We start from the raw sequence: 22,174 nt of genomic DNA on the forward strand, positions 1-22,174 counted from the left end.
GCGCGGTGGGGCGTCGGCGGCGACGCGGTCTGTCGCGCGACGAGGCAATTTTTTAAAATCTGCACCGCGAGCGACCGAACGCGATCGCGAGTGCGCGACGACGCGCGCGTCTCGGACGACGACGACGATGCGAGCGACGCGCGCGAGGACGACGATGGACCTCGCGCTTGGGTGGACGCGGACGCGACGCCCGCGAGGAGCGACGCGGTGGAAAGACGGAACGACGGGAAGCGAGAGGGGCGGACGGCGCGCGGCGTTCGGGGTCGATCTGGACGACGATGGGTCGGATCGCGCGCACGTCCCGAGGAGAGGTGCGATGACCGATGGGTGCGCGACGAAAGCGCGGGAGATTGACGGAGACGGGCGCGACGCAGAGATTTTGGAGCGCGTGGAGACGAGCGGGACGGCGAGCGCGAGCGCGCCGGGAGAAGCCGTGTGGACGCCGCGGACGGTGGATGTGCGACAGAAGTCTCCGAGACAGTGGAGTCCGATTGCGTTGGCGTTTTTGGGCGACGCGGTGTTCGAGCTGTACGCGCGAGGGGTGCTGTTTTATCCCCCGGCGAAGCCGCTCGATTACGACTTGAAGACGAAACGCCTGGCGCGCGCCGAGGCGCAGGATTACTTGCTTCGGCTCCTCGTCGACGGCGGTGAGCTGAGCGAGGATGAGATTTCCATAGTTAAGTGGGGGCGAAACGCGGCGTACGGGAACATACCGACGCGATTGAAGGGTAAGGGCAAGGGCGGACACGGGACGTATCGAAACGCGAGCGCGCTCGAGTGTCTCGTCGGCTACCTCTACGTCGCCGATCGCGCACGATTGGAGGAAATCATGGCAGTCATCATGTCCGAATCCGCCATCACCGCCGCGACCGAGGTCTAGCGGAGCATCAACGCGTTATTTTGTGTGTGTAATTTTACATTTCGAGCGCGTCACACGCGTTCATTCAATCTCAAATCCAGTCCTCCGGGCGCGACGCGTCTTCACCCCCCGCGCCCTCTACGTCCGCCCCCGCGCTTTATTCATCCACAGGTTCATCAAAGACAATCCCAAGAAGACCCCGTACGCCGCCGCCGCCCCCGCGCACGCGCTCGACGCCTTTGCGTGCGTCATTCCTTCCCCTCGCCATTCGTTCCCCAAGTGTGGGTACTCCCGCGCGAATAAGCGCGCGACGACGCCGCAAACGACCACCCCGAGCGCGCTTAAACTCCCACACGTCACCCCACACCGCGGGCTGAGCGCGATCGCGATCGCTCGCGACGCCATCGCGACGGCGCGTCGTTCGATGGCGCATCTTCCAGCGGCGCGCGCGAGGACATCGCTCGACAGTGCGCGACGCCATGCCGTTGACGTCGCGCGCGAACGACCCGGAGGCGCTCGTGACGTCGTTCACGGTCGTCGCGCTCGACCGTGGGTTCGTGATCAGGCCGTCACCGCCGTGGGAGGGCGCGTCGGCGTCGAGCACGCGGGACGACGCGATGGGCGCGCTCGGGGCGTTCGCGTGCGCGTACGACGCGCGGTTCGTCGACCTGGCGAGGGAGATCGCGATCGAAGGGGTCGTCCCGCGAGATGGGGCGTTGGATCTCGTGCCGGTGACGTTCGTGGACGGGAAGTGCGCGTGCGAGCTGTGGGATTTTCGCGGACGGCGCGGACGCGGGACGGCGGACGTGCGGAGATTAGAACTGCGCGTGAGCGCGTCGACGATCGCGCGAGAGGCGAGAATGATCGCCGAGAGGATGTGCGATGCGTCGGACGAGGCGGCGGTCGAAGCGAGGGCGTTGGCGTTGGAGGAAGCGGCGCTCGCGGCGACGCGCCCGCTGCGGTTGGGCGTCGCCGGTTTCACCCGGGACGCGCGCGAGCCGACGTTCAGGAACGCGTGGAGCGCGCGAGAATAGGTCATTAGCGAGGTGTATCTTAGAGTTGCGATTTTTTACGTCGCGTTTCCGCGAACCGTCACCGGGAATCGATCCGCGGCGCGCATCCGTCGACGCCCCGCGCGTCACGCGGGTTGAAAGCTTTGCCGTTAAAACGAGCCGCGGTCGGTGTGTCGCGTCACACGTCGTCGCTTCGCGCGGCGCGCGCGCGCGATGGGCGACGCGCGCGTCACGGCTGATACCGCGGTGCGATGCGAGCCTCAGAAACGAGCGCGGGAAGCCAAGCGTCGACGTCGAGCGCCCGCGGCTGGTCGATGGCTTTCGTTTGGAGTCCTCAGCGTCGTGTTTTTACCGCTTTCTCTTTGCCCGTGCGCGTCCGCGGAGGCGATTTGGGGGCTAGAGATGGTGTATGACGGTCTCGGGTACGATCCAGAGCACCCGACGCTGGTGTGCGGGCCGTCGACGGAGGGGAACTCGTTTCGCACGGCGGGGTGCGTCCCGACGATAACGGAGCGGGACTCGTACGGGACGCCGGGCGATCCGGGATTTAGTTTCGCGCGATACGCGTACAAGGGGAAGTCGTACGGTCCACCGTATAACGATGTTCAGGACATGGCGGCGTGCACGTACTCGTTGTCGTACGACGCGGCTGTCGCGCGCGGGCTGGAGCGATGCTTCTACGCGCCAGACGTGGGTGGCGTGCGGACGACGGAGTATCAGAATACGGCGACGAACTTAGGATTTAGCATGTCTGGATGGCGCCTTCCAGCGGCGGAGTGGAAGGATAAGTTGCCCGACTACGTGAGGCTGAGGTATGATTTGCCACCGCTACGTTTGGGCTTCGAGGAGGGAACGTTTTGGCCAAGTTGGAAGTTGCTCTCTCAAGGTTTGCCGAACTTTGCCGTCACGAAAAAGTGTTTCCTTGAGGCACATAGTGGAGAATATCAGCTGTGCAGCGCGTATCCGACGGAACGCAGCGAAGATATTCACGGAGTTCTTCGAGTGCAAAGTATTTCATTCGCTCTTGGTCGGGGGGATTTGATGTTCGAGGCAAATGGAGGGGACAAAAACGTCCCAGACATTCCTCAAGACCCGTATGATATCGCTTCACACGGTAAGGGTACTGTCGGAGTAGCTTTAACGAGAATTAGTGACGGATATCGAGTGCTCACGAAGCCCGTCCGATCGAGACGATACTGGACGACGTACACATGGTCAGAAGAGGATTTAGCGCCTTATTATGGTGAAGTTTTTAGACTCGAAGTTCTAGATTATCGATCGGGCCCGTTCGGTTGGATCGCAGTGGATTCATTTATTATTCCTCAGGCACCTGTGATCATTAAATCCGTCAGTCCAGCCATTGGAAGCAGCCAAGGTGGCACTAGGATAACCATCACGGGATATAATTTTGGCAGCTCTGTTGATGACAAGACCGTCTTCATCGGCGACAAGGAATGCACAGATTTAGGCATGGCTTACTCTAGATGCACGTCTGCGAACACCGTTTGCGCAGGTGCACTGAGTTGCACGGTCCCCGCGGGCGAAGGATCCGGTGTGACGGTTTCAGTTGTGATAGGTGATCCCGATTTGGTTCGTAGTGTCAGCTCAGAAGAGCGGGCTAATGGCAAATTTCAGGCTGGTTTGTGTGGAGCCGCTTCCAAGGTATACCCGTATTCGGATTGTGAAATTGCTGAAGTTTCGAGCTCGTCTGGTGCTCGTCAGCGAGGTTTCACATATGCCGATCCCCCACGCGTCACGAGTGATGATATTTTGACCGCCACACAGGACTCGCTATATGAGTACAGGATTACAGCAGAGGATGCGGACGGAGACGTGTTGACGTACGAGGCGGTCACTTTGCCATCATTTCTACGCTTCGATCCGACCACTCGGTTGCTCACGGGTATACCTTATGAAGCAGATGTGCAGTGCAGGAGTGACAGCTGGCATCCAGCAACCGAGCGATGCTCAAACAACGCCACGTACGACGTTGAGTTTCGGATCTCAGACGGAGAGAACGTCATCACACACAAATTCAACATCACCGTCTCGCCGAACTCGACAGCTCTCCTTGTGGATAACTCGTTTCACTGGGAAAACGCCATGCAGATCTTTGAAAAGTACAAATTATTAGTCAGTCAAGGATACGTGGCGGAGTCGCTTATTGCGCTCGACAAGCGAAATGTCAGCAGCCCGACAGAGATTACCGATTTCAACTACCGAAACAGTATGGATGAAGACGATGACAGTAGACGAACGGCGCTTATCGCTCTTGCTGAAGATTCAAGCGTCGACGAGGTCAAGATAAACGCAGCAATCCAGTACTTGAATGCGCACGGACATGCCTCAGAAAATCTCGATTTGATTGCAACTCTCCAAGCACAGGTCACCGCTAGCGAGTCGAGTGATAGTCTTAGCGGCGCTTCTTCGCCATCGCAACAAGGAGTTACTTGGCGAGGTTGGTTGAATTATTTCAGGAGGCTTGGAGATACGCTTGGACAGAATTGTGTTGTTTTTACGAATATCAAGGGACTTATCGTCCCATCGGGCGCAAAACGAATGCTCTCAAGGGAGAATGTCATCGTCTTGAAAGCCAGCACTCCGTGCAATACAACCGCTGTGAGAACAGATAGATTTATCCCAGCGTGCAATCTTACCGATCTTTCTGAAGAACACGAGATTTGGATGGGATTCAGCGAAGACGGAGTGACTTTGGAGGACATCATCATTTATCCAGACGATTTTGAGCACACTGACCTGGTACAATCGGGCATTCACACTCAGGATATTCCGGGATTTTTGACGGCGACGATCAGACGACTAGTAGCACAGTCAGCAAAACTTCAAGAAATTGTCATTTTGAGTGAGAAAGCGCCGGTGTGGTACGACAGAACCACATCCATGCTCACAGTCGACCTGTATGTTAAGTCGAAGCCGATTACCGTGGTCATGCAGCTCCCAACTTCTTATCCCTATCCGGAAACTGGCAAGTATGGGTTACCCAATATCACAGTCATCAGCTGTGAACATATATCGTATGAATACGAGGATGCTCTCAAACACTTTTCGAGAGTGATGACGGAAGGGAAGGAAGGGAGTGATGAGGACGGGAGGGAAGGTGGATCTTTGCTTGCACGCGTGGAAGAATTGAACGTTACGGTGGCCGAGTATGCGTTGAAATGTCCCAACCTCTGCAACGATAAGGGGCGCTGTCAAAAAGAGCAGATTCCTCCAGTATGCCAGTGTGATGATGGATACGATGGAGAGGATTGTTCCACCGTCCAGTGCCCGAGTGCGGTCGCAGGACTGGAGTGCAGTGGCAACGGAGCTTGTGACTCTGAGCAGATTTGTGTGCTCAACTCAGAAACTGGAGAGATAGATTGTGTCGGTGGAACCGGAAAGTGCTCGTGCAACTATCCGTACTTCGGTAATGATTGCTCCTTGAGATCGTGCAAGAAAAATTATATCGTTTTCGAAGGTAACGCAACGCACAAGCTCGATATCTCAGCCGGCACCGCACCCATCAAAGCCAAATATGAGGCCATGGGCCTCTCTGTGTACGACGTGCAGCTGAGTGAAACAAACGGTGATCAGGCTCCGGTCTTCGCGATTCCGGGCGACGAGTACAGTTTGGCGCATCTTGTTGGGGTGGCTTATGTGGAGTTCGCCAGTTCTGTGGAAGGTGAAAGGGCAAGAGCGTTGGAACCATTTTACGCCAATGGTATTCCAAGCCGTGGAAATGCCACACAAGCGCGTTATTTCGCGCAAGAACTCAGAGCACTGAACAAAAGAGAGCTGCAACTCTTGAATCTATTCGGCAAATCGAATGCCGAATGCAACGCTGCGGGTGCTTGCACGTTCGAGACGGGTACGTGCTTCTGCGCCAACAGATACTACGGCGATGGTTGCGAATTTCAGTACTGCTCAAACGATTGTGGTGGTCATGGCACGTGCGACAAACTCACTGGTACCTGCACGTGTGATACATTTTACGTTGAAGATGATACGTATGGCTGCGTATTGAATAATCACGGTCTCATTTCAACGACGTGCACGGACGAAATCATCGACACGCATGTTGACAGTAGTGGACGAAGACGGAACCCATTGCACGCGGCCTGCCTCTTTGGTACAAAGTTAGGACAACTCGTCACGGGAACGACGACCGATTACGTCAAGGATGTGACAGGGAATGTATGTTTGGAGTGCTCTGGATACACGTTGGAGAAGAATAAACGCATTTACTTTTACCAGGATGAACCCTGTGACCTAAGTCTTCCCGAACGTGGTAACTCGTCAGGTCTGTGTTCCAACAGAACATCATACGATGAAATACGACGCGGCTTGGGTATGATACCCGCTGAGACCACCGGTTCAAGTGTGACATTCGATTTGGTCGCCATGCGTACGTCGAAAATCAAATTCTCCACCTTGAGCACACAGGCTGGAATTGTACGAGAGTTCCCAGACACAACTCAGAATGACGGCTGCGGCGACTGTACTGTTGACAATCCCCGGTGCGGCGCGATTCTCACGATCGAAGTCGACGGTGCCGTTGCGTGGAGTTCACTCGTACATGACCGCTATCCGGACGTTGATGGAGGTTCGATTGAGATAGATGTGAGCACTGCGAGCGAGTTAACGCTCTCCACGCAGTCGTACACGCCGCCATATTGGTTGTCAAGTTCAACCGACGACAACACACAAGCCGTGTGGTGCAAAGGCGCCGCTTGGGGTGACGTGGAATTCCATTAAACCGTGTCTTATGAACCATTGTAATTTATATCCCCCGCGCGCGCGCATGTATCATCGCCGCCGCCTGCACCCGCGCCTTCTTCCGTTTGCTCGCGTCTCCAGCGTCACTTCGCGTCTGACGCTCGTCCAGCGCTCGACCGAACGTCCCCACTCGCGGATAACTAACGATGCGCGCGTCTTTCCTGTCGACGCACGCCAATAATGCGCTCCTCGGCGTCGCCACGCTTCGTAACGATCGCTGTGTGAGCACCGTGCGCGAGGACGGCGTCGTCGTACACGACGTCGACGGCGAGGTACGACGCGATCGAACGCGATGTGGAGCGCGAACGCGCGCGCGTGGTCACGCGTGAGTGATCTCGCGTGCGCGCGCGACGGATGAGCCCCGCGCGCACGCGAACGCTCGAGCGTCCCGATGGAACGAAAAAGTGGCGGCTGGGCCGAACTCGAGCGCTTTCGACGCGCTTCGAGCGCTCTCGACGCCGAGCGCGGGCGAACGAGACGACTGACGAGGGAGAGATCGTTCATACGCAGCGACGGGAGCGAACGTGGGCGCTCGATCGCGGACGGGCGTTCGCATGCGCGGTGGTAGCGGACGGCGCCGGCGAAAGGTATTACGCGTGCCTGGAGCGCGCCGACGGGAAGACGGAGCTGTGCGCGTGGAGCGAGGCGGACGGTGCGGAAGCGGCGACGGTGGGGGAGGCTTCAAAGGGATGCGTGAAAGAGATCGCGATGAATGGAAGCGCGCGAGTTCGGGAGTTGATCGCGGTGGAGGGTGGCGCTCTGGTGGTGACGACGTCTGGCGACGTACAACTATTCAACGCGTCGGCAGAGTTGGTGCACAGCGCGAGCCAAAAGAGCGGAACGCGGCGGATCGAATTCGCGAGCGCGCTGCCGGAATCTGTCGGTGCACTCGTGGTGACGACAGACGGTAAGTCGAAGAAACACAGAGTTAGTGCATACGTTGTCGCTGTTGTGGGTGACAAGAGACGCCTCACGCAAGCGTGGGAATTGGACGTCAGTCACCCAGATAGCAATGATAAGGCACGAATCGCCACCGCCACGAGCGATGGAGAAACGCTCATGATTTTGTGGGACGACGGACTCTGGGTGCTGCACGACACGAGCGATGGATCCATTATTCACAGACTCCAACTCAACGGACTGGACTGTCAAGTCGAGGAGCCGCTATCTGGCAAACGCAGTAAAAAGAGTGAGACGAGCTCGTCGATAGCGAGCACGGCATCTATGTGTTTATCGAGCGATTATTACGCAGTTGTGGCGAATTCAAAGGAGGAGCAGACTGTCATCGTTGCTGTCATTGATTCGCGCTATGGCGCCATCCATTTGGCAGAGGATGTCAGTCAAGGTTTGGAAAACAAGGTTGGACGAACGTCGGGCGTTTGTCTCGCCGCGATCGCCGGTGGTCTCATAATTGGTCTTTCGGATCAATTGCTTTCTGTGCAGTTAGCTCTTCCAGAGCTCTCGTTAGCTTCTCTGGTGGGATCGCTCACCGTGCAACCGGATGTGAGTGCAGCCGCGATTCGAATTTTGGGCGCCGAAGCAGTTTCAGTGACGAGCACGCCGAAGCAGCACGCGGTAGTGATGCCTGGGTGGAATTTAGACGATGTCAAGGCGGATGGTCAAGGCGTTATTCATTTGGGTGACGATTGGACTCAGGATGATTCTCAAGCGTTGGAAAAGTCTGTCAAATCAACAGCTGAGGCTTTGGCGAGTGGGAGTAAGAAAGCGAACTCGTCGCTGGAGTCCATGATGAAGACGCTTCCCATTCCTCAAATTCTCATAGATAGTGCCATAACAGGTGGGTTGACGCACCGCTCGTGGGAGCCGGTCTCTACGCTGCTTCACGGTGGACACATAAGCGGTTCATCGGTGGCACGGCACTTAGTGCCCGCTCTCATCGAGGAGGACATGATCGAAGAAATCAGGAGTTTTCTCGTGAACGCCAGCGATATCTCGAGTGCGGACGTATCTGCGATTTTGTGCTCCGCTCTTTCGCGGGATGCCGAAGATCCGGTGTTGAAGAAGCGCGCAGCAGTGGACAAGAAACTTGCCGAGAAGGCGCTCGAGGAGGCAGAGGTGAGCTCGTCAAACGACAAGAGCGAAGCAAGGCAACACTTGATCGCGCGAGCACAACTCTTGGTGTGCGCTTACGACGCATTTGCACCGTGGGCTCAGCAACTTCACGCTCTGGTGGCTCGTCCTTTGGATCCGACGACGAGCTCGAGCGTGCTACGCGAACTCTCCAAGCGAGACGCCGTCGCACTCCTCAACTACTTGCTCGTGTGGGCCAACTTTTATGCCTCTTCGGACGGACTATTCGCCAGAATCAACACGCTTTCTGAGCCCGGGATACCAAGCGCGCATGCGGTGGTGAACTGGGCATGCGCCCTTCTGGACGCCCAGCTCGCTATGTTTTGCCTCGCGGGCGACGTCGCGGAGCGCGTGCGCGCGCTCGAGGCGGCGTCAAACAAAATGCTCGACATGATGCGCGCGGTGACGACGCTCCGAGGTGCTCTCAGACACGTCGGTGAGAACTCTCCCCTTCCGGAGCAGCACGGCGTCGTCAGCACGACGTACACGGTCGAGAGCGTCGCGTGGTAGACGGTCATCCAATCTAATCCCGCTCCTTCTCCACCCTAGCTTCCTCTCTGACCGAACCACGATCTCGTCTTCGCCGTCTTCTCCCTCTGCGCCTCCAAAGCCGCTCGATATCTCGCTCCCGTCTCGCCCTCTCGCATCAATCGCTCGCCCTCCGCGCGCGCGCGCCGCGCCCGCATCTCGTGCCACGCGTCGAATGAAATCTCCCCCGTGTACGCCCCGTACGCCCCGATCGCGATCAGCGCCACTCCCCAGGCCGCGGCGCCACCGTTGCGCGTCCCTAACATCCCGTCCGCCGCGTCGGTGCGTCCCGAGAACGTCGGCGTCGGCGTCGGCGAGGGCGTCGGGCATCGTCTTGGAGTCTCACGTCGTCACACGCGGACCTCGAGGTCCCATCGCGACGCCCCCGACGTCGACGTCGCCTCTTCGCGACCGCGCGACGGGGCGTCGACGTCCGCGATGTCGAGGACGAGGGAGAGCGCGCGCGCGATCGCCCGCGCGATTCGATGGAAGCGCGCGTGGACGTCGATGGGTGACGGCGTCGCGAGCGCGCGCGATGGATGCCGGGGCGTGGATGGATTCGGAGGGACGACGCCGGGACGGACGACGGCGAGGACGACGGCGAGGACGACGGCATGGACGACGCGGATGAAATCGAGCGATGCGGCGGACGCGCGCGCGTTGAGAAGGAACATTGGAATCTCGGCGCACATTGATAGCGGGAAGACGACGCTCACGGAACGCATCTTATTCTACACGGGACGCATCGATTCGATACACGAGGTGCGAGGGAAGGACGGAGTGGGAGCGAAGATGGACTCCATGGAACTCGAGCGAGAGAAGGGGATCACGATTCAGTCGGCGGCGACGTATTGCCAATGGAAGGATTCGCCGATCAACATCATCGATACGCCGGGACACGTGGACTTTACCATCGAGGTCGAGCGGGCGCTGCGCGTGCTCGACGGCGCAATTCTCGTGCTGTGCTCCGTCGGTGGCGTCCAGTCGCAGTCTATCACGGTTGACAGGCAGATGCGTCGGTACGGTGTCCCGAGGTTGTGCTTTGTGAACAAGTGCGACAGAGCGGGCGCAAATCCGTGGAAGGTGCTCAGTCAAGTCCGAGAAAAGTTAAAGCTTAACGCCGCCGCGGTGCAAATTCCTATCGGATTGGAAGATCAACACGATGGAGTCGTCGATTTAGTGCGCATGAAGGCGGTGACGTTTTCTGGTTCGAACGGAGAGACACTGACTTGGGCCGACGTCCCGGATAACCTCAAGGAACTCGCCAAGGAAAAGCGCAAGGTTCTCATCGAAAGCGTCGCTGAGGTGGACGAGGAGTTGGGGGACTTGTTCTTAATGGGTGAGCAGCCCACGGAAGAGCAGCTCAAGGCGGCGATCAGACGGGCGACGGTATCGAACCAGTTCGCCCCGTTGTTCATGGGTAGCGCGTACAAGAATCGGGGCGTGCAACTCCTCTTGGATGGCGTCACTGATTATCTCCCCAACCCCTCCGAGGTTAAGAATATCGCGTTGGATCTAAAGAATAATGAAGAACCGGTCGTCGTCGCCGATGATCCGTCCGCGCCGCTCGTTGGTTTGGCGTTCAAACTCGAGGAGGGTCGTTTTGGTCAGCTCACGTACCTTCGTATCTACCAGGGCAAGATAGAAAAGGGCATGACGATCACCAATACGTCCAGCGGTAAGAAGCTCAAGGTTCCCCGTCTTGTGAGAATGCACAGTGACGATATGGAAGACGTGAGCTCTGCGTCTGCTGGCGATATTGTCGCACTCTTTGGCGTCGACTGCAAGAGCGGTGACACGTTCACAGATGGTACTGTGAATCTTGCAATGACTTCCATGCGGGTTCCAGAGCCGGTCATGTCCCTCGCAGTGAGCCCGAAAAGTAAATCTGATGGCGGGAACTTTAGCAAAGCTCTTCAACGCTTCCAAAAGGAAGATCCCACGTTCCGCGTACACATGGATGAAGAGAGCGGCCAAACCATCATCAGTGGCATGGGTGAGTTACATCTCGATATTTACGTCGAGCGCATGCGACGTGAATACAAAGTCGACTGTGAGGTTGGTCAGCCGCGTGTTAACTACAGAGAAGCCATCACGAAGAGAGCAGACTTCGATTACTTGCACAAGAAGCAATCTGGTGGCCAAGGCCAATATGGTAAGGTTGTTGGTTACATTGAGCCGTTGCAAGAGTCTACGGATGTCATCTTCGAGAACGGTATTGTCGGTAACGCCATCGCACCGTCTTTCATTCAAGCTGTAGAAAAGGGTTTCAAAGAGGCGGCGCAAACCGGTGGTCTACTCGGTTACCCAGTGGAGGGCATCAGAGTTGTGTTGACGGACGGCCAATCGCACGCTGTTGATTCTTCTGAATTGGCGTTCAAGCTCGCCGCGCTCGCGGCTTTCCGACAAGCGTTCCACAGCGCTAATCCAAAATTATTGGAGCCAATTATGAAGGTAGACGTGACGATCCCGTCCGAATTCCAAGGCACTGTGATAGGGAACGTGAACCGTCGTAAGGGGACCATCAATGACACTTCTGCAGATGGTGACGACGTCATCGTCAGCGCAAACGTGCCCTTGAGCCAAATGTTCGGGTATAGTACTGAGTTGCGAAGTATGACGCAAGGTAAAGGGGAGTTCACGATGGAGTACAGCGCCCACCAAGCTGTGACACAGGACGTGCAGGCAGAGTTGATCAATTCAATGGGAAAAAAATAAATTTACCTAGCAAATAGCCGCGCTAAACGTTGAATCTAATACACTCAAAGGACTCATCCACTTGCCTTTAATTGGCAAACTCAAAGTAATCGGATTGTGTGAGAAGCGTCTGCAACTCGCTCATGTTGGCGCAAATAAAGTGCGGCGTCATCTCTTCGGCCAGCTTATCTACGCCAAATTCCTCCGACCACTTTTTAGTTCGCCCGCTGTCCAGGAGCACGGTAATCGCCCCGGCGCGGTTTCCACTCACGACATCATCCTTTGCGCTGTCGCCGACCATGATAATCTCGCTCGCTGAGCATCCCCACTTCTCACAAATGTGCAACAGCGCATCCGGCGCCGGCTTGTACGGCTTAAACTCCCGACTCAACCACGGCGAGAACGGAGCGATCGACCACACCTCGTCATGAAAAAAGTCCACCGAGCTCGCTGCGTTTCGCGTCACGAGAGCTCGCGGGATCTTCATCTCATCCAGCGTAGCCGCGACGTCCACAGCGCCAGGCATGATGGTCGTCGTCCGCAGCGCCTCGCGTTCCATCTCTCCGATGATTTCGTACGCCTTTGCCCTTCGCTCGGCGTCCCACGAGTCGACCTCACCCAAAATATCCGCCGTCGCGCATCCCACGCGTCGTCGCATCTCCGTAAAGTCCAACGCTGCGCTCACGCACAACGTTCCATCCATGTCGAACACCACGCCCCTGATTGTTCGCTTTTTCACTCCGACTTCATCCCGTTCGCTCATCGTGCGAATTTGGTTGAAGGCGCGGTTCGTGGATGCGCGACAGAGAGTGCGACGAAGTTGAGTGACGTGCACGTCGACCGTCGGAGCGAGACGGACGAGGGCGAGACGGGCGAGTGACATGCGCGCGCGGCGCGATGTGAGGGATGCGCAGGGGCCTGGTCGAGTTCCAAATTTCGGCGATCATTTCAACACAAGCATTGCGCTATCGGGTTTAGTCGCTATCCTCGTCGTCATCGGAATCCTCGAGCCAGTCAATGAACTTGGCGGCCTGCTTGCGCACGGCTTGCGCCACCTTGGGCTCAACCTCGATGTTTGAGGCGGCGTCGACGTCCACATTCCATTTTTTGATTATGTCTTCCTCGACGAGATCGAGCTCGTAGAGCGTGCTGAGGATCAGAGAGAACACCTTGAAGCCGGAGGTAGCAGTTTCAGTGACGTAGCGCTCGAAAGCGCACAAGAGAGCGCGCTGAAGTTGATCGCTTGGACAAGCAGCGACGAGGAAGTCCTTCTTCGCCTTGATTTGCGGCGGGATGGGCTCATCCTCGTCAAAGATGGCCTCAAGAAGAAAGACGAGACCGAGCTCCTTGGATTCAACACCGAGCGTATCGGAGATGAGATACTCCGCCGTCTTCGCCGCGTCGTTCTTCGCGGCGTATGCGCGAAGTTTGGACACTCGTGGGTCTTCTTCCTCTTCAGAGCTCTCTTCCTCGATGTTGGCATCCTTCATCTTCTCGGCAACAACGGTGACCATACTGGCGGCACCGTCGGTCAACTGCTCGACGGCACGCGCCTTCGCGGCGGCGACGGAGGTATCCGTCTGCCACTCGACGTCGTCGTCATCGTCAGCTTCGGAAGCGGAGGAGGCGCCTTCCGGAGCATCTTCGCCTTCACCGTGCTCTTTCTTCTCCTTCTTCTCCTTCTTTTCCTTTTTCTCCTTCTTCTCCTTCTTCTCCTTCTTCTCCTTCTTCTCAGCCTTTCGTCGTCGTCTTTCTTCGGCATCGAGAGCGGCGCCAGCCTCTTCGCGCTCGCGCTCGGCGCGGCGAAGCTGCTTTTCCTTTTTATCCTTTTTAATCTCGGGAGGGTTCTTGCAGATGTACGTGCACAGTTTGTGTCGCATATCGACGTCCGAGAGCGCCCCGCACGCCTTGCACTTCAAGTGAATAGTCTCTCTCTTCGAGATCTCGATCATCGTCTCCGGATTCCCGCACGAGAAGCACTGCACAAAGCGCTTGATGAAACCTTCGAGGCTCTGCGCGAGCTTTCCCGCGTCGTGCGCCCCGTTCACGATGGCCAGCCCACTCTTCTCGTCGAACTTCGTCAGCGCCCCGAGATCGTTCCCGAAAAATTTCAGCGTGTACATCGGCGGTCGCGCCAGGGCTTTCGACACCTCCACCAGGTTCACCACGTTGGTCTTGATCCCGTTGCCTCGACCCTCTATTTTCGACTGAATGGCTGGCATTTTATATCGATAGAATTGATCCCCGGCGTTGGACGCCCCGATGTTAATCATCGCCATCGCGCTCGATCGTTCGCCTCACCCGCGTCCGTCGCCTCGCCCCCGTTCGCTTCCCCTCTCGAGATCACCGTCGCTCGCGCGCTCGTCCGATCCACTCCGCCTCCGTCGTCCGCGTTCGATTTTTCTCCCTCGCGACGCCTTCGCCTCGTCCACGCCCGCGTTCGCGGCTCGGATCTCACGGCGTCCTATCTTCTCTCATGCACCCTCGCGGCGCTCGCTGTCGCGCGCGACGCGATGTGGCCCCGCGCGCGCCGACGCGACGCGCCGCCTGGAGACCGCGCGGGCGCGGACACAAAGGTCCGCGTGTGACGTATGTGAGACGACACGACACAGAAAGGTCCGCGTGTGACGCCTCGAGGACGGTCTCGCGTGGACGATGGACGCGCGCGACGGATTGGTTGACGATTGATTGCGCGACGGCGTCGGCGTCGAACGACGAGTCGACGCGCGGGGGGGGCGACGACGACGATGACGAGCGGGCGAACGAACGATCGGGGGGGTGAACGATCGACGCGACGCGCGCGTGCGTCGAATGGACTCCGGCACAGCGCGTTCGCGCCGATGCGCGCGGTCGGGTCGAGGATCGCGGATGGAGGAGAGATCGCGAGCTCAGGGGCGATCGATGGGAGCGCGCGAGCGATGGGGGGGATGGAGACGTCGGGTGATGGGGTTGGACACTTTTCCATGCGCGTTCCGAGCGGATTGTCGCGGTCGCAGCAGGTTTTTCTGGCGCAAAAGTTGTTCAACGCGCCGGCGGTGCCGAGCTTCGCGAGAGACGAGGGCGGGATGGTGCTCGATCGCGTGATCGCAAACGTGGGTTCGGGGCGGTGGTGGACCACGGTTACGGCTCGGGTGCGGGCGCAGCGCGCTTGGAACACGGAGCAGGTGCAGGAGGGGAAGGCGCATCGAGCGCTTTTGGACGCGTCGATGTACGCGCTGGGCGGACGGTTTCGAATGAATCTGTTGGAAAACGTCGCGCTCAAGGCGGTGGGGGAGCTCGGGAGCGCGAGGGCGATCACGAGGGCGATCACGAAGAAGTTCGTAAAGAAGAATGAGACGAAATCGGACGCGATCGAGGTCAACGCCGGGGAGGCGCGGGAGGACGCTCGAGCACGAGTGCTCTTGCAGGCGAAAATCCCGCGCCACGTCATCAACGCGGAATTGTCGCACAACGAGCGTTTCGAGACGAAGAAGTCGCACGTCGATGGACCAACCTCGGCGTCGGTGAGCCTGGCGTCTCGCGGTCGAAGAATGATCAACTATCGTGTCATGGCGCGCAAGTGGCTGGGGACGGAGCTCAAACCCTTTGAATCGGCGCCAGACGGTGAAATGCAAAAACCGCCCAGGAATGAAGTTCTGGGAGGCGTCTCTGTCGAGCAACAAGTCATCTTGTGGCATGGTCGAAGACGCCGAAAGCGCGCGTCCACGAGCGCCGTGAACGGATATACCGCGCTCCCGCAAGTGCCAACGATCGCCGTTGGAGGTATTTTCGGCACGGTGGCGAGGAAGAGTCTGGATGAAGATTACACCGACGGGGACGAAGTGAGACTGCAAAATTTCGCCTCGATAGCTTTGCACGGTCAAATTGGGTCATTTTCGCGTCCACTGTTCGACTTCACGTCCGTCAATCTTCGCCTTGATGCCGGAAGTGTGGGGAATCCGTACAAACCGCTCGACGCGTCGGAGCAAAAACCGATGTCTTTAGGGGATCGCTTGATCACGGCGGACGGTAGACTTAAAGCAAGCCCAACGTCGGTCACGATCTCTTTCGCACAGCAACTTCTCGGCCCGCTGAGATTTCGTACGGAGGTTCGGACGAGTGGTGCGGAGGCGCTCGCCGCCACGTGCGCAGGACTCTCCGCCATCAAGCAACGGAAGCCCATGGCGCAAGTTCGTGATGTCTTTAAGAAGGAGGTCGCGTCTCCGGAAGTACTTTATGGTTTAGATTGTCCGCTCCCTCCGACGCTTGGTAGTGCGCGCGCCGTCGTCTGGTACAACGCGACAAGGCAAGACGCGTTCGCAGAGATTCGTCTATTCGACCTCTAGTGTAGAAAAAATAGCAGCTGCAATGGTCACATTCGCGTTCTATCGTATTCCTACCGACGAGCGTCCTCTTCTTTCATGAGCTGTTCTAGAGCCTCCATGAATTCCGGCACGCCTGTGCCTTCTTTCGCGCTAATGGGGAGAACCGCCACGGGAGGGACGCCAATCATATCCTCATTGAGAGCCTCGACGCCTTGCATGAGTTCATCAGTACGCAGAGCGGCCCACTCGATGTCCATCTTATTGAGTACGAGAATGTGCGGTCGTTGCACGTACTCGGGGTTGTACAGTTTCAGCTCTTGACGCACCACGACGTAATCGTTCAGAGGGTCCTGTCCCGAGGCGTCCACAACGCAAACCATCGCTCGCGTCCTTCGCAAGTGTCGCAAGAAGGCTCGACCCAATCCCAAGCCCTTGTGAGCGCCCTGAATCAAGCCCGGAAGATCTGCCATGACCGTCGAAGACTCACCCGTCGGTGCGAGGTCGTCTTCGGTCTTTATGACGCCGAGATTCGGCATGAGAGTCGTGAAGGCGTAGTTTGCGATTTCCGGCGACGCCCTGGTGACGGCTTTCAGCAGCGAGGACTTCCCAACATTGGGTAAACCAACGAGGCCGCAATCGGCGACGACGCGCATGAGCAACTCGATTGAAAGCTCTTCCCCAGCTTCTCCCGCCGAGCTTACGAGAGAAGCGGTGTCGATGGCGATGTCAGACGCCTCGAAGTCCTCTGCCTTGGCGTTTCGGCGACGGTTCACCTGCTTTTGCTGCCGGCGCGCGGCGAAACCACCACCCCCACCCTCGGCGACGAGGAGCGTCTGACCGTGCTTGGTCATGTCTCCTAAAAGTTCACCCGTGCGTTTTCTTCGCACCACCGTCCCCGGGGGTACCGGAATGTACATGTGCTCCTGATCAGGCGCCACGCGATGGCGCTCCCGTCCGCCAGCAGCGTAATCCGCCGCGCTCCCGTGATACCCCTTCTTCGCCCGCCACGTCTTGCGCTCGTGCAAGTGTAACAACGAGTCGCACGTGCGATCGACCCTCAAGTACACGTTCCCCCCACGTCCACCATCCGCCGGTTCTGCCGCCGGGAGCTCAATATATTTCTTCAGGTTTCGTCCCCACTGATACTTGAAGTTCTTCACAACCTTTGGCTTCGCCTGTCCCGTCCACCCCTCACCGTCTCCACCGGCGCCGCCGACGACCACGATCGCGGCTTCGTCGAAGTACAAGTGCTTCTCCTTCTCCCCGATCGCCCGAGCGTCCGATTCCTTCTTCCCCGAGCGTCGTCCGTCGACACCGCCGCCGCGTCCGCCGCCGCCGCGTCCGCCGCTCGGGCGTCGCCCACCCTTTGACGCCCCGCGACCCCCCCCGCGTCCGCTCGACGACGCCGCGCACGACGTCAACGCGCGCATTGACGCGCGCATCGTCGTCACTCGCACTCGGACGTCCAGGGACGAGCGAGACGCGACGCGACGGACCGACGGGACGCGCGCGAACGAATGCGCGCGCGACGCATCCGTCGCGCGAACGACGCGTCCGAACGACGTCTTCATCTTCCCGTGCACGGCGGTTCCGTCTTCGTCAATACGAAGAAAAGGGGTCAGAGCTGGTTGACGCCTCGCAAAGTAACAAGGTATTTGGCGGGGGCTAACGTCTCGATGATCATCATCGACTTAACCGACTCATCATATTGGATAAAACCGTGGAGCCGGCCTCCCGACCGGCCCCGGAAGAATCATGGTTTAATACGGGGACGTGATGTGGATTTAAGAATGATTGGCGATGGATAAAAGTTTTAATCACACTTATGGGCGCGATCGCGGTCGTCGTCACGGCGTCTCCGGGACGATCCAAAGTGGGCACTTCAACGCGCGCGATGGCTCGAGGACACGCGCACCGCGGGGGAGGCAACCGCTCGTATGCCACCCATCGCTCGTCGTTCAAACCGAAATTAACCGTCGCGAAAGGCCCTGCGTACACGTACACGGCGAATCTGTCGAATGGGAAAAAGTACATCGGCATGGCCCACTCGAAGACCACCCATCGCTCGTCGTTCAAACCGAAATCAATCGTCGCGAAAGGCCCTGCGTACACGTACACGGCGAATCTGTCGAATGGGAAAAAGTACATCGGCATGGCCCACTCGAAGACCAATTTGTTGCAGAGGATCAGCGACCAAGAGAGTGGTAACGCGGCGGCGTCCAGGATATGTCAACAAAATCGTGTCGTAAACATCAGCCACGTTTACAAGCACAAGGACGTCGCAACAGCGAAGAAGGCGGAGACGGCAAGGTATCACGCCTGCAAAGAGTTGTATGGTGCCTCGAATGTTCGCGGCGCGGGACAAACAAGACCGTTCTGAAAGTACTATTGTCACGTTGTAATGTCGACCACGTAATTTTTGTGAAACGCTCAACTTTCACTACAGCTTTTCTAGGAGATACTAAGTCTAGGTGAGGACTTTTTCAACGAAGTCTGCGCCGACGCCGACGGCAATCTCTTCGATAACGTCCTCTCGAGAGGGGGGGGCGGGATTGGGCAACCACGACACGGATTCCGGAAGCGCAGCGTCGATATGCACGGCTTTCGGTTTGAACGCAACGCCGACGACGTCCCCGCCGTACTTGTCAACGAACAGAAGAGCGGTTCCGCCGAGTCGGCGCTCGGCGGCACTTATAAAGCAGCCGGTGGAATCAAATCCCACCAACAACGCCTCGCGCGCCTTGTCCGGACCCTTAGCAAGGAGTTTCCGAGGGATTTTGGCAAGCTTGATGCTCTGTGCGAGCGTCTCGTCCTCGTCCTCGTCGACAACGCTCATCTCATTCTCGAACTGCGTCCGCATACGCTTGTACAAGCGTTTGCTTGGGAACAATGCTTCCTTCGGAAACGGAAGTGCTGTACGTCGAAGTATGAAAGCGGCGTCAAAACCGCTGAGAGACGGTTTGAAGAAGCGCTCCCAGCACTCTGTCTCAAACATTGAGTGCGTAGAAGTACCCTCGAGCACGGCTTGCATCTCAGAGGTCGCGCGAGCTGCGATGGATTCAAGTCTCTTGAGAACAACCGCGCTGGGTTTGTTCATCGTGAGACGCGAACCGCTTTTATCATGCGGAGTGACGATGCACATCGCCGGCGCGTCCTTGGCTTGTCTATCAATACCTTCGACCTCGGCAATGCTCAGGACACTCTCCGGATCCAAAACCACCGGGTCGTACCACATGTGCGACGATATCAAATTTAAGAATCGAATAAACGCAACTTCACGAGACATCGGCGGAGACAGTGCACCTGGATTGATGAAGAGTAGCGCCACGAGTGCCTCGATGGCTTCATCCGAAAGATGCGGCGAAAACATGTGCGAAGCAGCCCAACGATTGACAAGCTGCGTCGCGGCACCGTACATTGGGAACCTTGCCGCAACCGATGCGATCAATCCCGCGTGCGCCGCTCGCTGAAGAATATTTTCTTCCATGTCTTTGACGTGTGGCCCGCCAGCCGAAGCGCTCACGTGCACGCGGAACGCATAGCCCTCGAATAAAATGTCAACAGCTTCTTCGGCGACAATGCTCGGCATGGCGTAGCTCTTTCGCAGTGATTCAGCGAGCTGCACGGCCATCATTGCCTTCGTCTTCTCGATCGCAACTGGATCATCAGGCCAACGGCCGCTCCCCTCCAAAGAAACCATGATGTCGAGAGTTTTCGGACACGCAGGGATGTCATCGTCGCCCATGCCGAGACCGATACCAGCACCGTGCGCCAACGGATGCGGCTTTGGCGGGCACGGATCTGTGCCACGAAAAGCTCCGCTCAGCGGTTGGACGTTGTTCACCTTGAGAGGCATTTCCTTCAGATCCCGCATGCGCTTTGCCAATCGGTCCAACGTCTGGAGCAAACCTGCGGAAGTGGTGCCTTCGCTAGCGCTCGCAATCTTGCTTACGGGTTCGTCGAAAATTTTAGAGCTCCATTCAATACCGTCAATACCAGTCATGTTGCGCTTGAGCGCTTGCTCAGCCGCCATCGCCGGAATGTGATGACGAGACAATGGGGGAACAGCGTCCCAAACAACAGACTCGCAGATTCTTCCATCTTTAAAACGACGAAGCTCGGATCTGTCTCCCCAGAATGCACGGAACTCTTTCGCTTCTCTATCGTCGGACGAACTAGGCCCGACGTCGACCAGCCGCAGGGCGTTTTCTGGATCTAAAACGACGCCAATCCACAAGGTGCATGTCTGACTGCCGATCACGTTGACGCTCGAATTCGATACTTCAACCGCTCGCACCAGTTTCGCACGATCACTCAGAGCGCGTGAGACGATTTTTGCCGCGTCCACCTCAACGGTACGCCTGGCGTTCAAGTCTCGCTCAGATGCCGCACCGAGCTCGGAAACGTTCACATCCACATGAATGTGTAAATCGTAACGAACCGCGGCAGGAAACTGGCCAAGTAAGACGTCGCTGAATGCGGAGTGATTGGATTTTTTCAACTCGGCGGACGAAAGTGTCGCTTCATGGATCAGCTCTGCCACTGCGCTCGGAGACATTCGGGCCATGAAGTTCACGCGACCGCATGGACCAAGGAAGACATGAGGGAATGTGGCTTGCCATTCGTCAGCCTCCTCGGGCCTGCCGCACACAAATAGCCCCTTTTTGAAGAAGCCAGGACTAGCGAGCGCAGCCAAGGCAGCGCGAAACATCTGATTTGCCTCCATACTAGTGCTCAATTGTCCGCCCTGCTCCATCATGTAAGTTAAGAGCATTGAAATGAAAAGTCCGTTGACACCATCAACGCCGTCCATGAGCCGTCGACCCTGTGCCCAACGCTTGACAAGCAAGACTGCCACAGGTAACGACTTGGCCTTTGCAGACGCAGCGGCAAAGTACTGTGCGTGCACATTCGCATACATGTCCTCGGCTATGGTTTGATTGTAGTGCGGACTCGCTGGACGCTCACCACCCTTCAACTCGAGGCTTCGCAAGTTTGCCCTGCTCGGCAATAATCGAATAGACGCAAAAGTCTCGGCATCAATCGTGAGAAGTAGACGCAAAGATCTCTTCGCACCCTTCTCCCCAAAATGCATGTTGATGTACGGCTTTCTAGGATCTTGGTGCTGATCTATGATCTCGCACGCCCACTCCTGCGATTTTGATAGCGCCTTGAGCAACACTTCCAGATACACCGCGCGCTTGAAGTGATATCTATGATCCAAGTAATCCTTCTCCTGAAAAAATGATTTTGGCATCTCCAATGCAACGTCCACAACAATGCTCCCGTTGCCATTCATTGGCACGTTACCGCATCCACCCTCGGCGTGACTCCCGATCGTCCGCACCCGTGTCGGCGGCGAGAACCGCAGCGTCTTCCCCTCTTCGCACTCGATCGAAAACCATCCCGGCGCGACCGCTTTGACGTCCTTCTCCTTCAACCCTGCGTCGTGAGCACAAAAGGTATCGCGCGCGTCAGTTCTCGTCCTCTCTTCCCGTCCACACATTTACTCGGTCCATCCGTCGTCGTCTCCGCTCGCAGTGGTCTCAGTCATATGCTTGTCATTGAGACATCACGGGGATGATCAGTTCTCAAAGATTAATTAGGATTCATCACCGACCGCTCGAGCGTCGACGAGACGAAGCGTCGACGTGTTCTCTTCCACATCGCTCGCTCGGTATCGTCCGTCCCATCGCGCGCACCTCTGAGCAAACGCTCAACCTCTCTGATTTTCTCAAAAGTTTCCCTTCTCGCGCTCGTCGAGCACCGTAGCTCGCTCGCGATCTCCCTCGACAGCGTCTCGTCGTACGACGTCGACGCGCGTTCGCTTTCGCTCCTCATCTCCGTCTCACCGAACGCTCGCACCGACCCGCGTCGCCGTGTGCGCGCGTCGAGCCCGTCGATGC

The 22,174-nt window shown here is 57.6% G+C and overlaps 12 protein-coding genes across 12 annotated transcripts; 7 read left to right on the forward strand and 5 right to left on the reverse strand.

The window, feature by feature from the left end:
• Positions 1-154: 154 nt before the first annotated feature.
• Positions 155-880, forward strand: OT_ostta07g03920 (Ribonuclease III domain; the record flags this gene model as incomplete). The annotated part of the gene is made up of 2 exons (XM_022983876.1): positions 155-311; positions 375-880. 2 exons carry the CDS (start codon positions 155-157, stop codon positions 878-880), a joined length of 663 nt encoding a protein of 220 aa, XP_022839499.1.
• Positions 881-997: 117 nt separating this feature from the next.
• Positions 998-1,264, reverse strand: OT_ostta07g03930 (unnamed product; the record flags this gene model as incomplete). Its single annotated transcript, XM_022983877.1, has 1 exon — positions 998-1,264. One exon carries the CDS (start codon positions 1,262-1,264, stop codon positions 998-1,000), a length of 267 nt encoding a protein of 88 aa, XP_022839500.1.
• Positions 1,265-1,338: 74 nt separating this feature from the next.
• OT_ostta07g03940 (unnamed product) lies at positions 1,339-1,893 on the forward strand (the record flags this gene model as incomplete). Its single annotated transcript, XM_003080438.2, has 1 exon — positions 1,339-1,893. The coding sequence occupies one exon, from the start codon at positions 1,339-1,341 to the stop codon at positions 1,891-1,893; it is 555 nt and encodes a 184-aa protein (XP_003080486.2).
• A 192-nt stretch (positions 1,894-2,085) lies between these two features.
• Positions 2,086-6,627, forward strand: OT_ostta07g03950 (EGF-like, conserved site; the record flags this gene model as incomplete). Its single annotated transcript, XM_022983878.1, has 1 exon — positions 2,086-6,627. The coding sequence occupies one exon, from the start codon at positions 2,086-2,088 to the stop codon at positions 6,625-6,627; it is 4,542 nt and encodes a 1,513-aa protein (XP_022839501.1).
• A 167-nt stretch (positions 6,628-6,794) lies between these two features.
• Positions 6,795-9,249, forward strand: OT_ostta07g03960 (Quinonprotein alcohol dehydrogenase-like superfamily; the record flags this gene model as incomplete). The annotated part of the gene is made up of 2 exons (XM_022983879.1): positions 6,795-6,920; positions 7,159-9,249. 2 exons carry the CDS (start codon positions 6,795-6,797, stop codon positions 9,247-9,249), a joined length of 2,217 nt encoding a protein of 738 aa, XP_022839502.1.
• Positions 9,250-9,705: 456 nt separating this feature from the next.
• OT_ostta07g03980 (Translation elongation/initiation factor/Ribosomal, beta-barrel) lies at positions 9,706-11,985 on the forward strand (the record flags this gene model as incomplete). Its single annotated transcript, XM_003080442.2, has 1 exon — positions 9,706-11,985. The coding sequence occupies one exon, from the start codon at positions 9,706-9,708 to the stop codon at positions 11,983-11,985; it is 2,280 nt and encodes a 759-aa protein (XP_003080490.2).
• Positions 11,986-12,052: 67 nt separating this feature from the next.
• OT_ostta07g03990 (HAD hydrolase, subfamily IA) lies at positions 12,053-12,727 on the reverse strand (the record flags this gene model as incomplete). The annotated part of the gene is made up of 1 exon (XM_003080443.1): positions 12,053-12,727. The coding sequence occupies one exon, from the start codon at positions 12,725-12,727 to the stop codon at positions 12,053-12,055; it is 675 nt and encodes a 224-aa protein (XP_003080491.1).
• Positions 12,728-12,938: 211 nt separating this feature from the next.
• On the reverse strand, positions 12,939-14,243 carry OT_ostta07g04000 (MIF4-like, type 1/2/3; the record flags this gene model as incomplete). Its single annotated transcript, XM_022983880.1, has 1 exon — positions 12,939-14,243. One exon carries the CDS (start codon positions 14,241-14,243, stop codon positions 12,939-12,941), a length of 1,305 nt encoding a protein of 434 aa, XP_022839503.1.
• A 639-nt stretch (positions 14,244-14,882) lies between these two features.
• Positions 14,883-16,289, forward strand: OT_ostta07g04010 (Protein of unknown function DUF3769; the record flags this gene model as incomplete). The annotated part of the gene is made up of 1 exon (XM_003080445.2): positions 14,883-16,289. The coding sequence occupies one exon, from the start codon at positions 14,883-14,885 to the stop codon at positions 16,287-16,289; it is 1,407 nt and encodes a 468-aa protein (XP_003080493.2).
• A 50-nt stretch (positions 16,290-16,339) lies between these two features.
• On the reverse strand, positions 16,340-17,710 carry OT_ostta07g04020 (GTP-binding protein Obg/CgtA; the record flags this gene model as incomplete). The annotated part of the gene is made up of 1 exon (XM_022983881.1): positions 16,340-17,710. The coding sequence occupies one exon, from the start codon at positions 17,708-17,710 to the stop codon at positions 16,340-16,342; it is 1,371 nt and encodes a 456-aa protein (XP_022839504.1).
• Positions 17,711-18,162: 452 nt separating this feature from the next.
• On the forward strand, positions 18,163-18,648 carry OT_ostta07g04030 (unnamed product; the record flags this gene model as incomplete). The annotated part of the gene is made up of 1 exon (XM_022983882.1): positions 18,163-18,648. The coding sequence occupies one exon, from the start codon at positions 18,163-18,165 to the stop codon at positions 18,646-18,648; it is 486 nt and encodes a 161-aa protein (XP_022839505.1).
• An 87-nt stretch (positions 18,649-18,735) lies between these two features.
• On the reverse strand, positions 18,736-22,109 carry OT_ostta07g04040 (Nrap protein; the record flags this gene model as incomplete). Its single annotated transcript, XM_022983883.1, has 2 exons — positions 18,736-21,710; positions 21,971-22,109. The coding sequence occupies 2 exons, from the start codon at positions 22,107-22,109 to the stop codon at positions 18,736-18,738; spliced, it is 3,114 nt and encodes a 1,037-aa protein (XP_022839506.1).
• Between the last annotated feature and the right edge of the window lie 65 nt (positions 22,110-22,174).

This window comes from Ostreococcus tauri, assembly GCF_000214015.3.
Source record: "Ostreococcus tauri WGS project CAID00000000 data, contig chromosome 07, whole genome shotgun sequence".
In the NCBI taxonomy this organism is placed as follows: Eukaryota; Viridiplantae; Chlorophyta; class Mamiellophyceae; order Mamiellales; family Bathycoccaceae; genus Ostreococcus; species Ostreococcus tauri.